Raw genomic sequence first — 13577 nt, 5'->3', positions numbered from 1 at the left:
CTCTATGTGGGAGATATGTTATTATTAAATTATTATGGCTCTTGAATAATCATATATTTTTAGTACCTTTAGCTCATATACTTTAGCACAGTATTGGTGAGGTTCATAAGAAATGACTTTAGCTCAATTACAGTGAAAATACTGTAAATTCACAAGTAAATATGTAGAAAAAAAGTACATGCACAACATTTTAAGCAGCTAAAACTGAACTACACTGCAAGCAAAGGCTTGTACCTACATCATCAATAATAAGACTGGTCTCCATCCTGCTGAGAGTGACTCACTGTACATGCATGTAACCCAACACCTCCAGCCAATTAACCAAAACCTCAAGATGAAAAACATCAGTTTCTCTCACTTTTTCTCAGAAAGCAACAACCCGAAAATAACAAAATAAGTCCAAAGTAAGACAAAAAAAACATATGCCTACCTGTTTTGTGAAGAAGAAAAAACAATAAAAAATGTCTATAGCAAGATTTGTCTGGGCTCACTTTTCAAAATGCACCACAAGAATGACAACAGCGAAACACACATACTCACAAACGATACTGTATTATATTACCTTTACAAAGACAGGAGGATGAATGTTTGAGAGGGAGGAGCTAAGTGACATAATTTTGCTGAAAGTGAAACTTTAAACTCTAACACAAAACATTCCCACGTGAAACCTACATTTTCAGAATGAGTGTGTTCAAACTTTTCAAAATCTCACAAGACATGGACCAAAGACAAACATACGTTTATTGTTGAAAATCATTCATATTTTTTTCACAATGTAAGTTGAATATGTAAATAGGTGCTAAAGTGCAAGTTAGAGAACAGTACTGTCATCCTCATAGATACATTCAAGGACCTGGGATGAAACCAATGTCTGTTAGATTCATCTTCTTTCAGATATTTAATCTAGACTTTAACGAACAGGAAATATGCCATAAAAAAACACAAACATAAAAAAAAAATCAAAGAAAAAAACAACCACTTTTCCAACCAAGATGATATTTGAAGGTATTTTCTGGGATGTGAGAACTCTGTTTGTTTGACCTGACAAAGATCCGTTACGGATCGAAACGTTGTCAATAAATCGTTGAATTGGGAGCTTTAACAGTGTGCAGGCATTCTTCTCCTATACAGGTATTTTCTGCACAAAGAACTGTAGTCTTTCAGAGTTGTTCATCATAGCTGCAGTCTTTCTCAACAAGGTTCAACTGACATGGGGGATAGGGGGGCTGGACACCACCATAATAAATTCCATTGTTATCACCATGAAATAAATATTAAATATGAGCCCCTCCTGCAATTGTGAAAAGATATTGACGTCTGGCACTCACACCCAGGGCACTTTGGGCTACCCCTAAGAGTTTACAGCGCATTCGGAAAGTACTCATACGCCTTCCCCTTTTCCACATATTTTTACTTTAGAGCCTTAATCTAAAATGTATAAAGAAATTGTATAAATAAAATGTTCTCATCAATCTACACACAATACCCCATAATGACAAAGTTTTTAGACATTTTTGGAAATGTATTAAAAATAAAAACAGAAATACCTTTACATAAGTATTCAGACCCTTTGCTATGAGACTCGCAATTGAGGTCAGGTCCATCCTGTTTCCATTGATCATCCTTGAGATGTTTCTTCAACTTGATTGGAGTACACCTGTGGTAATTTCAATTGATTGGACATGATTTGGAAAGGCACATCGCTGTCTATATAAGGTCCCACAGTTGACAGCGCATGTCAAAGCAAAAACCAAATTGTGAGGACGAAGGAATTGTCCATAGAGCTCCGAGGCAGGATTGTGTCAAAGCACAGATCTGGGGAAGGGTACCAAAACATCATTCTTAAATGGAAGAAGTTTGGAACCACCAAGACTCTTCCTAGAGCTGGCCGCACGGCCAAACTTAGCAATCGGGGGAGAAAGGCCTTGGTCAGGGAGATGACCAAGAACCCAGTGGTCACTGACAGAGCTCCAGTTTATCTGTGGAGATGGGAGAATCTTCCAGAAGGACAACCATCTCTGCAGCACTCCACCAATTACGCATTTATGGTAGAGTTGCCAGACGGAAGCCAATCCTCAGTAAAAGGCACATGAAAGCCTCCTTGGAGTTTGCCAAAAGGCACCTAAGGCTCTCAGATCATGAGAAACAAGATTCTCTGGTCTGATGAAACCAATATTGTGCTTCAGCAGCAGGGACTGGTAGGATTGAGGGAAAGATGAACGGAGCAAAGTACAGAGAGATCTTTGATGAAAACATGCTTCAGAGCGCTCCTGACCTCAGACTGGGGCGAAGGTTAACCTTCCAAAGGGACAACAACCCTAAGCACACAGCCAATGATAACGCAGGAGTGGCTTCAGGACAAGTCTCTCCATGTCCTTGAGTGGCCCAGCCAGAGCCCGGACTTGAACCCAATCTAACATCTCTGGAGAGACCTGAAAATAGCTGTGCGGCAACGCTCCCCATCCAATCTGACAGAGCTTGAGAGAGAAAAATGGGAGAAACTCCCCAAATACAGGTGTGCCAAGCTTGTAGCGTAATACTTAATTAAGAAGACTCGAGGCTGTAATCGCTGCAAAAGTGCTTCAACAAAGTACTGAGTAACGGTCTGAATACTTATGTAAATGTGATATTTCAGCTTTTTACCTTTAATACATTTTATTTCTTGGGGGGGGGGGGGGAGTGGGGTGTCATTATAGGGTATTGTGTGTAGATTGATGAGGGAAAAAAACATTTTCATACATTTTAGAATAACGTTACAAAATGTGGAAAATGTCAAGGGATCTGAATACTTTCTAAATGTACTGTATATATATAATTCGGACATGGTTTCCCTACCAAGATAATTTGTAAATGTATTTTCTGCACACAGAATTGCAGTCTTTCTCAGCATTGCTTGATCTGAGTCATCTCATTGGCCGGACAGATTACCATGGTATCCGACTGTTTATCACAACAGTACAAATAAAAGAAGGGAAACAACTTTTCCTTAAAGCTGTCCTCCATGAACGTATAGATATGACTCCTCTCCCTCACATTGTAAAATGACACCTGGCCCTCCTCACAGTCCACGTACACCCCGACCCTCTTTGGCTTGGGGTCAAGGGTCAGCGGTAACGGCGGGGTCGTGGAGGCCCTATACTCCTGACCTTTCTTCATGGCCAGCGCCCAGTATCCCTGGGAGGAGCTAATGGCGATCCGGCCCTTCCTGTTGACCGACGCCTTGGCCACGCCTAGGTACCAGTCATCTTTGTCTCCCACCTGAACCTCCCAGTAGTGCCGCCCGGTGCTGAAGCCCTCGCAGCCCAGGACAATGACCACGGTGTCAAAACGCTCTGGGACGTCCGGAAGGTCCTGCCACGCCCCGAAGTGTCGTACCTGTCGACCGTCCTCTGAGAGCTGGAGCCACGGGTTGGCTGTGTCCGGGTCAAGTGTCAGGTCGACTGAGAATGGGGAGGAGAAATGTGTGAGCTACAGTATGTAATGCAATGAAATTACATTGAAAGTACTGTAAAAAACAAAGGTTAGTCTCAATATACATTTTTCAGGAGAGACCTGGTAAAGGTGTTATAGATGTGTGGAATATATAGGAATAGGATGCAATTGCACCTGCCAACTGTTCTTAGGTCAGTTATGTGTAACTCCCCTGCACACTTTGATTTTATCAAATAATCAAAGCTTGATGATGAGTTGGTTATGTGAATCATCTGTGCAGTGCTAGGGCAAAAACCAAAACGTGCACCCGGGGGGGGGGGGGGGGGGGACCTTTTCTAGGGCAATATCATTTAGAATGGCAAAAAATAAACTGCATGCATCTGATTATAGACAAGTTGACTAACAAGCCTACCGAAATGTCCTAAAATCATAAGCAGAAACATAGACAATAAAAAAAAACTGCTCCACTGGTCAAAAAAATCATTCTGAGATCTCTGACTGTAGCCTAGTGCAGTTTCTATTTTAGCGTTTTAGGGTCGGGTGTGGGCCTTTGCTTTTCACTTTATCACATATAGTCGGGTGGTTGCGGATGGGTTACTAGCGATTTCAGGCAGGTGCAGGTGAACAATCAGCTAACCGTGCACCACTAGTCTGGGAAGGTAAACTGATCCTAGGTCTGCATCTACGGAAAATTTCTATCAACAGCTTCAATTGTACCAGTTACAATATTGCTTGTGACTTTAAGGACTAGAATTGTGGATAATTTCACAGGTACATCTATGGATCAGAGGGAAAAGAAAAATGTTCACCTGAGTATTTTGGAATTCTCTTCAGCTCTGTAAAATAAAGAAATAATCAATATCAATGTATAATTTGCAATATAGAACTTTGGGGGGGAAAGTTTCCTTGACACAGATTAAGCCTATTGCTGGACCGAAAAGCACAGTCTTTGGGGAATCTCCATTGAAAATGTTTTTTATTTTAAGGCTAGACTATCTGTCCTGGAACCCGCCCCTAAAGGTGTGGACCTCATGTAAAGAGGAATCAGAAACCTACCCGTGTCCACCAGTTTCTCAATTTCTTTAGCCAGTGTTTCTTCCAGTTCTGACACTGCTCTTCTGATGATCCCAACACACACCTCAGAGTGAACCCTGGTCCCAGACCAGTCCTTAGTGGCTGGAGGGCTGCACAGGGCTGGGAAACTCTACAGCGAGAGATATGAAAAAACGGTGAGTCAATCTACCTATGCAATATATTTGTGTGCCATATTTCTACAGTATCTAGACTCTACAATGTGTGGTCATTCTCATGATGCTTGGGTACCACACAAATATATTCTGCTATGCATGGACAATGAAAGGAATGTATGAAATAATTCCAACCTGTAGGAAGTGGATGTGGTCTTCTGTGCATGAGAGTTGTTCCAGGTCTTTATTCCTCCTCTGTAGCTCAGTGATCTCCTGCTCCAGATCCCCTATGAGGCCCTGGGACCACCTTGTAGAGACAGGACACCATAGTGTTAACTTAAAATAAAATCACATTTTATTGGTGAAATAAACATATTTAGCAGACGATATTGTGGGTTTAGCGAAATGCTTGTGTTCCTAGCTCCAACAGTGCAGTAATATCTAACAATACACACAAATCTAAAAGTAAAAGAATGGATTTAAAATACAGTATAGTACAGCCTATACATATTAAATGAGTAAAACAGTATGTAAACATTATTAAGGTGACTGGTGTTCCATTGAAAGTGACCAGTGATTCCATGTCTATGTATATAGGGCAGCAGCCTCTAAGGTGCAGGGTTGAGTTACCGGGTGGTAGCCGGTTAGTGATGCCTATTTAGCAGTCTGATGGCCTTGAGATAGAAGCTGTTTTTCAGTCTCTCGGTCCCAGCATTGATTCACCTGTACTGACCTCGCCTTCTGGATGAAAGCGGGGTGAACAGGCCGTGGCTCGGGTGGTTGACGTCCTTGATAATCTTTTTGGCCTTCCTGTACATTGGGTGCCGTAAGCATCTTGGAGGGCAGGCAGTGTGCCCCCGGTGATGCATTGGGTAGACTACACCACCCTCTGGAGAGCCCTGCAGTTGCGGGTGGCAAAGTTGCCGTACTAGACTGTGATACAGCCCGACAGGATGCTCTCAAATGTACATCTGTAAAGGTTTGTGAGGGTCTTGGGGGCCAACACACATTTCTTCAGCCTCCTGAGGTTGAAGAGGCGCTGTTGCACCTTCTTCACCACACTGGCTGTGTGGGTGGATCATTTCAGATTGTCAGTGATCTGTACGCCGAGGAACTTGAAGCTTTCCCTTTTCCACTGCGGTCCCGTCAATGTGAATATGGGCGTGCTCTCTCTGTTGTCCATGATCAGCTCCTTTGTTTTGTTGACGCTGAGGGAGAGGTTTTTTTCCTGGCACTACTCCGCCAGGGCCCTCACTTCCTCCCTGTAGGCGGTTTTGTCATTCTTGTTAATCAGGCCTACTACTGTTGTGTCGTCTGCAAACTTGATGATTGAGTTTGAGATGTGCGTGGCCAAGCAGTCATGGGTGAACAGGGAATACAGGAGAGGGCTGAACACATACCCTTGTGGGACCCCTGTTTTGAGGATCAGCGTAGCGGAGGTGTTGTTTCCTACCTTCACTACCTGGGGGCGGCGCATCAGGAAGTCCAGGACCCAGTTGCACAGGGCGGGGTTCAGACCCAGGGCCCCAAGCTTAATGATGAGCTTGGTGTACTCTGGTGTTGAAGGCTGATCTATATTCAATGAACAGCATTCTTACACATGTATTCCTCTTGTCCAGATGGAATAGGGCAGTGTGCAGTGCAATGGCAATTGCATAATGTGTGGATCTATTGGGGCGGTATGCAAATTGAAGTGGGTCTAGGGTGTCAGGTAAGGTGGAGGTGATATGATCCTTAACGAGCCTCTCAAAGCATTTAATTTTGTCAGACGTGAGTGCTACAGGGTGATTTAGTTCAGTTACCTTTGCTTTCTTGGGTACAGGAACAATGGTGGACATCTTGAAGCAAGTGGACCCGGATAGGTAGAGATTGAATATGTCCGTAAATACTCCAGCCAGCTGGTCTGCACATGCTCTGAGGACGCGGCTAGGGTTACTGTCTGGACCGGCAGCCTTGCGAGGGTTAACACGATTAAAATGTCTTACTCACGTCGGCCATGGAGAACGAGAGCCCACAGTCCTTGGGAGCAGACCGTGTCGGTGGCACTGTGTTATCCTCAATGTGGGCGAAGAAGGTGTTTAGCTTGTCTGGGAGCAAGACGTCGGTGTCCGTGATGTGGCTGGTTTTCCCTTTGTAGCCAGTGATTGTATGTAGACCCAGCCACATACTACATCTCGTGTCTGAGCCATAGAATTGCAATTCCACTTTGTCTCTGTACTGATGTTTTGCCTGTTTGATTGCCTTACAGAGGGAGTAAATACACTGTTTGTATTGGACCATATTTCCAGTCATCTTGCCGTGGTTAAATGCGGTGGTTGGCACTTTCAGTTTTGTTCGAATGCTGCCATCTATCACAGTTTTGGTCAAGGTAGTCACAGTGGGAACAACATTCCCTACACACGTCTTGATGTACTCAGTTACCCTGTCGTGAATACGTCAATGTTATTCTCAGAGGCAACCCGGAACATATCCCAGTCCACCTGATGAAAATAATCTTGAAGCATGGATTCTGATTGGTCAGCGTTGAAAAGAACTTAGCACGGTACTTCCTGTGTGAGTTTATGCCTGTAGGAAGGGAGGAGCAGAATGGAGTCGTGATCTAATTTGCTGAAGGGAGGGAGGGGGAGGGCCTTGCAGTCATCCCGGAAAGGAGTCAAGAATTTCTGTAGCGCGAGTACTACAGTCAAAAGGGTGATAGAACTTTGGTAGCGTTTTCCTCAAATTTGCTTTGATAAAATCCGCAGCTACAATAAATGCGGCCTCAGGACATGTGGTTTCCAGTTTGCACAAAGTCCAGTGTAATTCCTTGAGGGCCGGCATGGTATCGGCTTGAAGGGGAATATACATGGCTGTGACCGAAGAGAACTCTCTTGGGAGGTAATACAGTAGACATTTGATTGTGAGATATTCTAGGTTGGGTGAACAAAAGGACTTGAGTTCCTGTACGTTATCACAATCACACCATGAGTAATCAATCATGAATCAAACACTGCTTCCTTTCTTCTTCTCGTAGAGTTCTTTATTCCTGTCTGCGCGATGTACTGAGAACCCAGCTGGCTATATGGACAGGGACAATATTTCCGGAGAGAGCCATGATTCCATGAAACAAAGTTTGTTACAGTCCCTGATGTTTCTCTGGAAGGAGATCCTCATCCTGAGCTTGTCTACTTTATAGTTCAAGGACTGAACATTAGCTAGTAAAATACTCTGAAGTGGTGGATGGTGTGCACGCATCCTGAGTCGGCTAGAAGTCCACTCTGAATACCTCTTCTTTGCCGGTGGCGTCTTGGAGCAGCCTTTGGGATAAGCTAAATTGCCCTGTGGGGTACGAACAAAGGATCCAATTCGGGAAAGTCATGTTTATGGTCGTAATGCTGGTGAGTTACCGCCGATCTGATATCCAAATGTTATTTCCCGGCTGTATGTAATAACACAAAACACTTTCTGGGCTAATAATGTAAGAAATAACAGACAAAAAAAACAAAATACTGAAAAGTTGCTTAGGAGCTAGAAGCAGAGCTGCCATCTGTCAGCGCCATTTTCTCCATCAGGAACCTCTTTAGTAAGATAACACCGGATACACGACACAGAGCATTAAGGGTACTGTAGTACCTCCCCTACACACCTCTCTGTCTCGCTCTGCTTCTCCTCGATGGCCAGCACCAGCTCAGTCTGGGTCCTCTGGATGGAGTGAATCAGCTCCTGGAACATCTGCTTGCTCTCCTCGATCTCCCTCTGGGCGCTGGACTATAGCAGGGAGTACTATTACTTAAGGTGAAGCAGTATTGCATTCTGGGGTTCCACTTATACCATAGTAATTACAATGTTATTATACATTGTTACATGGTATTTACATATTTGTAATTGCATAATTAAGACTAGGGTTGCAAAATTCCTTGAACTTTCTATAAATTCCCTGGTTTTCTTGGTTGGAGGATTCCTGGAATCAGAAGGGAATAATCAGGAAATCCGGACATCTCCAATCAGGATTTCTGGAAAACCAGGGAATTTATTGAAAGTTTCAGGTATTTTGTAACCCCAGTTGTGACTACAACAGTGTGCATACTAGTTGTATATATTATGGTATTCCCTCTGGGTACTGGATCATACTTCACAATATTTAGACTTCATAACATGGTAAAAACCATTTTAGAGCAGTGTTACAATGAGTAAATGATCATTGTATTTATTCCCTATGTTATTATCTTTCAATTTTTTCTATCTGCATTGTTGGGAAGGGGCCACTAATTTCACTGTTAGTCTACACCTGCTGTTTACGAAGCATGTGACAAATACAATTTGATTTGATTATTACACGTCTGAATATTGCTTACTTCTTAGCAACTGGGTATCATCAATGTTATTATTATACTGTATTGGGACACCCCTCTAGAGTGTAGAAGAGGATAACATTTCTTGAGCAGCAGCTGCAGCGGCAGTAGTATACTACAGTATTTTGTCTAACGCCCTGTGGTAAGCACATCAATAAGGTTAACACTACAACCCTGCCAAGAGGTCCAGGGTGCACACCAAATGACACCCTATTCCCTAATAAGTGAACTACTTTTAACCAGGGCCCTGGTCAAAAGTAGTGCACGACATAAGGAATAGGGGGCCGTTTGGGATGCAGCGCCCTTCAGGCCTTTGGTCTTTATGGCTGAAGTGTTGGCTTTGAGTGTGCCAGGACGTTATTGAGATCCACCCCTTCTGTCAGATGACCTTTAGGTTGCCTGAGGAGGATACATTTACATTGTGTGTTTTTCTACATCTCGATAAAGGAAGGAAAATACTTTGAAGCTAAAATACGGATCTACCCTACAAAATCCAACAGCAATGTATTGTGTCAACCCTGCTCCCCACATTGGGCCGATGTACACAAAGCTAAATGATATCCTAGAATCCAGCAGTGTATTGTGTCAACCCTGCCCCCCACATTGGGCCGATGTACAAAGCTAAATTATATCCTAGAATCCAGCAGTGTATTGTGTCAACCCTGCCCCCCACATTGGGCCGATGTACAAAGCTAAATTATATCCTAGAATCCAGCAGTGTATTATGTCAACCCTGGTCCTTAAAGGGATCCTTCAGGATTTTGGCAATGAGGCCCTGTATCTACTTCCCTAGAGTCAGATGAACTTGTGGGTACCATTTTTATGTCTCTGCGTGCAATTTGAAGGAAGTGGCTAACTAGTTCAATTGCTCATGAGCGTTAGCGTAATGAGCTAATGCTAGTCAGCATTAGCTCACGAAACTACAGTACCTCTAACTCCCTTCATATTGGACACAGAGACAAAGAAATGGCATCCACAAGTTCATCCTACAATGTTTGTCAAAATATATCCCTGATAAATCTATGATTTAATCTCTTGTACAGTACGAATCCCAACTGTCAACTTGACAACTGGGCGGCAGGTAGCCTAGTGGTTAGTGTTGGGACTGTAACCGAAAGGTTGGTGGATCGAATCCCAGAGCTGAAAAGGTACAAATCTGTTGTTCTGCCCCTGAACAAGGCAGTTAACCCACTGTTCCTAGGCCGTCATTGTAAACAAGAATTTGTTCTTAACCGACTTGCCTTGTTAAATACAGGTAAAAAATAAATACAATTATATAACCTCTGTTTCCTATATGCTATAGAGTACTGCTTCTGACCAGGATCCAAGGCTGTGATGAAAAGTAGTGCACTATGTACAGAACAGGGTACCTTTTAACCAGGGCCCGTATTGTTAAAAGTTGTCCACTATGTAGGGAATAGGGTACCATTTTCATAGCAGCCAAATAACTCACTTTATTCAGCTCCACTGAGTGTTTGATCTCCTCCACCTTCTTCAGTCTTTCCTGGATCATCTGCTGTACATCAATCTCTGTCTTCTTCAGCTGAGCCTGATGTGGAAAACGTAGGTGAGAGATAATTAATCTTATAGCAGGCAGTCTATAGCCTGGTCCCAGATCTGCTTATACAACATGTTGACAATGACCAACAAGGACTTGGCATGATAGCACAAGCAGACTGGAATTCAGGGTAGGCAGCATATTCTCTTCCAATAAAATCTAGGGCTAAGCATCACAAATTGTAGTGTTTTATTGGTGTATTTAAGTAACAAATAAACTTGATCTCTTCTGAAAGTTACTTTTACAACCACAATGGGAATCACTGTCTGTCGGTTTAATTAGTAGTGGACTATAGATGTCTGAAATCTTCTGGCCATAATGTGATGCAACATCAGGATTAGACTATACTCTTTTGCTTTCCATGCTATGTGCATCAGGCCTTGACATCAGAAGAGTTGCTATGTCTTCGAAAATTCTAAACCAATTCAATAAACTGCAATTCATTCTCAAAACGTTCAGATACAGTATAGTGTTTGCACATTATGGGGCAAATCCTAACTTCCATTCTCTCACTGACATCAATGCATGACTAAGAGAAAATTGGGTGTTAGGATTTAATCTCAAGTCTAGGGGATTCCTCTCACCTTCTTGTCAGACCACTCCCTCTCCACAGGGACAGTATAGTGGGCTCTGTGGTCCGTCTCGGTGCACAGCACACACACACACATCTGGTCCTTCTTACAGAAGAGCTCCAGGAGCCTCTCGTGCTTCGGACACATTCTATCTTCCAGGTTAGCCACAGGCTCAATCAGCTTGTGCTTAGTGAAGCGGGTGTTGTGGTTCTTCATGTGTTCCTCGCAGTACGAGGTCAGACACACCTACGAATAATTCATAATAATAATCATAATAAATTATTACAATTGTTAAGCGCTTTTCAGAACAATCAACTTGAATAATCTTCATCATCATCAAAATATAACAGACAAGAAATGCATAAATTATATATTATCCAAAACACAACAAACAAATCTAATAAGAATCGTATATCACCAGGCAGGACTTGACAGCCTTCATGCGATCACCCATGCAGACATCACAAGAAACCTCGCCCCAGGGAGTGTGGGGTGGAGAGGGCGGAGCAAGGGCTGGTGGGGCCTTTGGCCTTTCCTCTGGTTTTGAATCCATTAATTTCTCTGGTTCCTGGCTGGTCGTTCGCTGCAGCTGTAGCTTCTGCATCTTTTGATTCAGCCTCAGCTCCTGAAGAAGTTTCTGCTGTTTTTGAACCAGATCCTGCTGTTCTTTCTTCTTAGTTTCCTGCTCCATATTTTTCTCCTCCTGCTCCTTTCTTTGTTCCTCAATCTTCTTTTGTAGCTCACGTTCCTCTTTCAGCTCCTGCTGTTGGAGACGCTCTGCATTGCTAACCCTGATGTCCTTGAATTGCTCTGCAATCTCCCTCAGGACAGTGTTGATGCTAATGTCGGGCCTCTTGAAGAAGGTCTTCTTGCACATGGGGCATTGGAACAGGGCGGTGGTCTTCCAGTAGTCTAGGATGCAGCAGCGGCAGAAGTTATGTCCACAGGGGATGGAGACAGGGTTGGTGAACACGTCCAGACAGATGGAACAGTGGACCTGCTCTTCCGCCAGATTTCCATTATTTCCTGCAAGGTAAGCCATTGCTGGCAGAGAACACCATGCACTGTCACACTTTACATTGCAGTGTTCTGTGACACTTTATTGACATTGGGATCGTTGTCCAACCTGTGATATCTGACCTGTGAGATGCGGGCCATAAAGCAGGCAGTAACATCAGGTGTATTTTAAAACAAAAAGGTCTTCATGAAGTATGGATGGATGTTAATATCGTCTCCAAAATATATTTCTCAAACCAGAATATTAGATATTAATTTCCAGTGTTTCTTGAAGAATTTGTATTATAACACTAACAACAAATGCGGTCCTCACCACTTCTGATGACGAGCCAAGCGAGATCTGTTGATAAGCGTGTGGGCATTCATTACTTGAATTATCCCCCATGTTAAATAGACTAGGCAAGCATGTTAAAACTATGTGCACCCCTGGCCCACCCGCTTTGGAATTTGGACAACAAGCATTTATGAACACGTGGTCTGCGTTCCAAATGGAACCATAATACCCTATGCAGTGCACTACTTTTGACTTGTGCCCACATGGCTCTAGTCAAAAGTAGTGCACTATAAAAGGAATATGGTGCCATTTGGAATACACACCATGGATAGAAGGTTGGCTATTCATAGATCTGCTCTGCTTTCTCTGTCATAAACAACTTGGGTACATCCGCATAAGCTCTTCTTTCTCCAGACATGTGCACTTCTCTTCATGGATTTGAAAGATGACTGGTATATCAATCCAATGGTTTTACATAAGTGAATGAGTGTTAACTTCAGGAGGAAAAATAGATTGTTATTATTATAACCACAAAGAGACTTTCTCCTCAGATAATTACAAATGATTTGTTTTCATATGCATCCTCCAATCCGCCTGTAGTACACAATCAAGATATTTCCACAGCTGAGACCAAGCATTAGTTGAAGCCTCACCTTATCTACGATATTAAACTGTTTCCCATCTGTCCTGATCGAATACAAACAATCAAAAATACATGATAGAATTCCCAATATCTTAAGTGTATTCTTGCTGAAGCAGTTGAGGTAGAGAGAAAACGTGCAGAGAAAGAGAGAGACAGAGACATAGACAGACAGAGAGCTAGACAGATAGAGACAGAGAAAAAGAGAGATATGGGAACGCTCACCAGAAGGCAGCTGCTGTAGAGAACCACTGTAGACAGTCCCTGCTCTGACCAACACTGACACATGACACTGTTGCCACCAACAGCCCCACTCCCCAAAATATACCCCTCTCCCTCCGCCTCTTCACCTCATTTACCAATTTATACTTCCACGATCACTGTGCACAAAGGGGAACAAGATTAACCCTTTATTAGGTAATGGGTTTTATCATTCTTTGCCTACAGCCCTAGGTCACTTTTTCATTGATTAACATTTGTAGGATTGGGTCATACACTCAACACAAAAATTAGTAACATAGAATAGACATACCGGGTGGCAGGTAGCGTAGCAGTTAAGAGGTTTG

At 43.1% G+C, this 13577-nt stretch overlaps 1 protein-coding gene across 1 annotated transcript; it reads right to left on the bottom strand.

Annotated features, from left to right (window-relative positions):
* Positions 1–2665: 2665 nt before the first annotated feature.
* On the bottom strand, positions 2666–12373 carry LOC129835689 (E3 ubiquitin-protein ligase TRIM7-like). The gene is made up of 8 exons (XM_055901426.1): positions 11499–12373; positions 11093–11326; positions 10404–10499; positions 8245–8366; positions 4815–4926; positions 4489–4636; positions 4242–4268; positions 2666–3440 (listed from the first exon to the last, which is right to left on the bottom strand). The coding sequence occupies exons 1-8, from the start codon at positions 12120–12122 to the stop codon at positions 2884–2886; spliced, it is 1920 nt and encodes a 639-aa protein (XP_055757401.1). The 5' UTR covers positions 12123–12373; the 3' UTR covers positions 2666–2883.
* Positions 12374–13577: the final 1204 nt, after the last annotated feature.

This window comes from Salvelinus fontinalis, chromosome 36 (genome assembly GCF_029448725.1).
Source record: "Salvelinus fontinalis isolate EN_2023a chromosome 36, ASM2944872v1, whole genome shotgun sequence".
NCBI lineage: Eukaryota > Metazoa > Chordata > Actinopteri > Salmoniformes > Salmonidae > Salvelinus > Salvelinus fontinalis.
The sequence above is the reverse complement of the archived record's forward strand: the minus strand, read 5'-3'. Positions and strand labels throughout refer to the sequence as shown.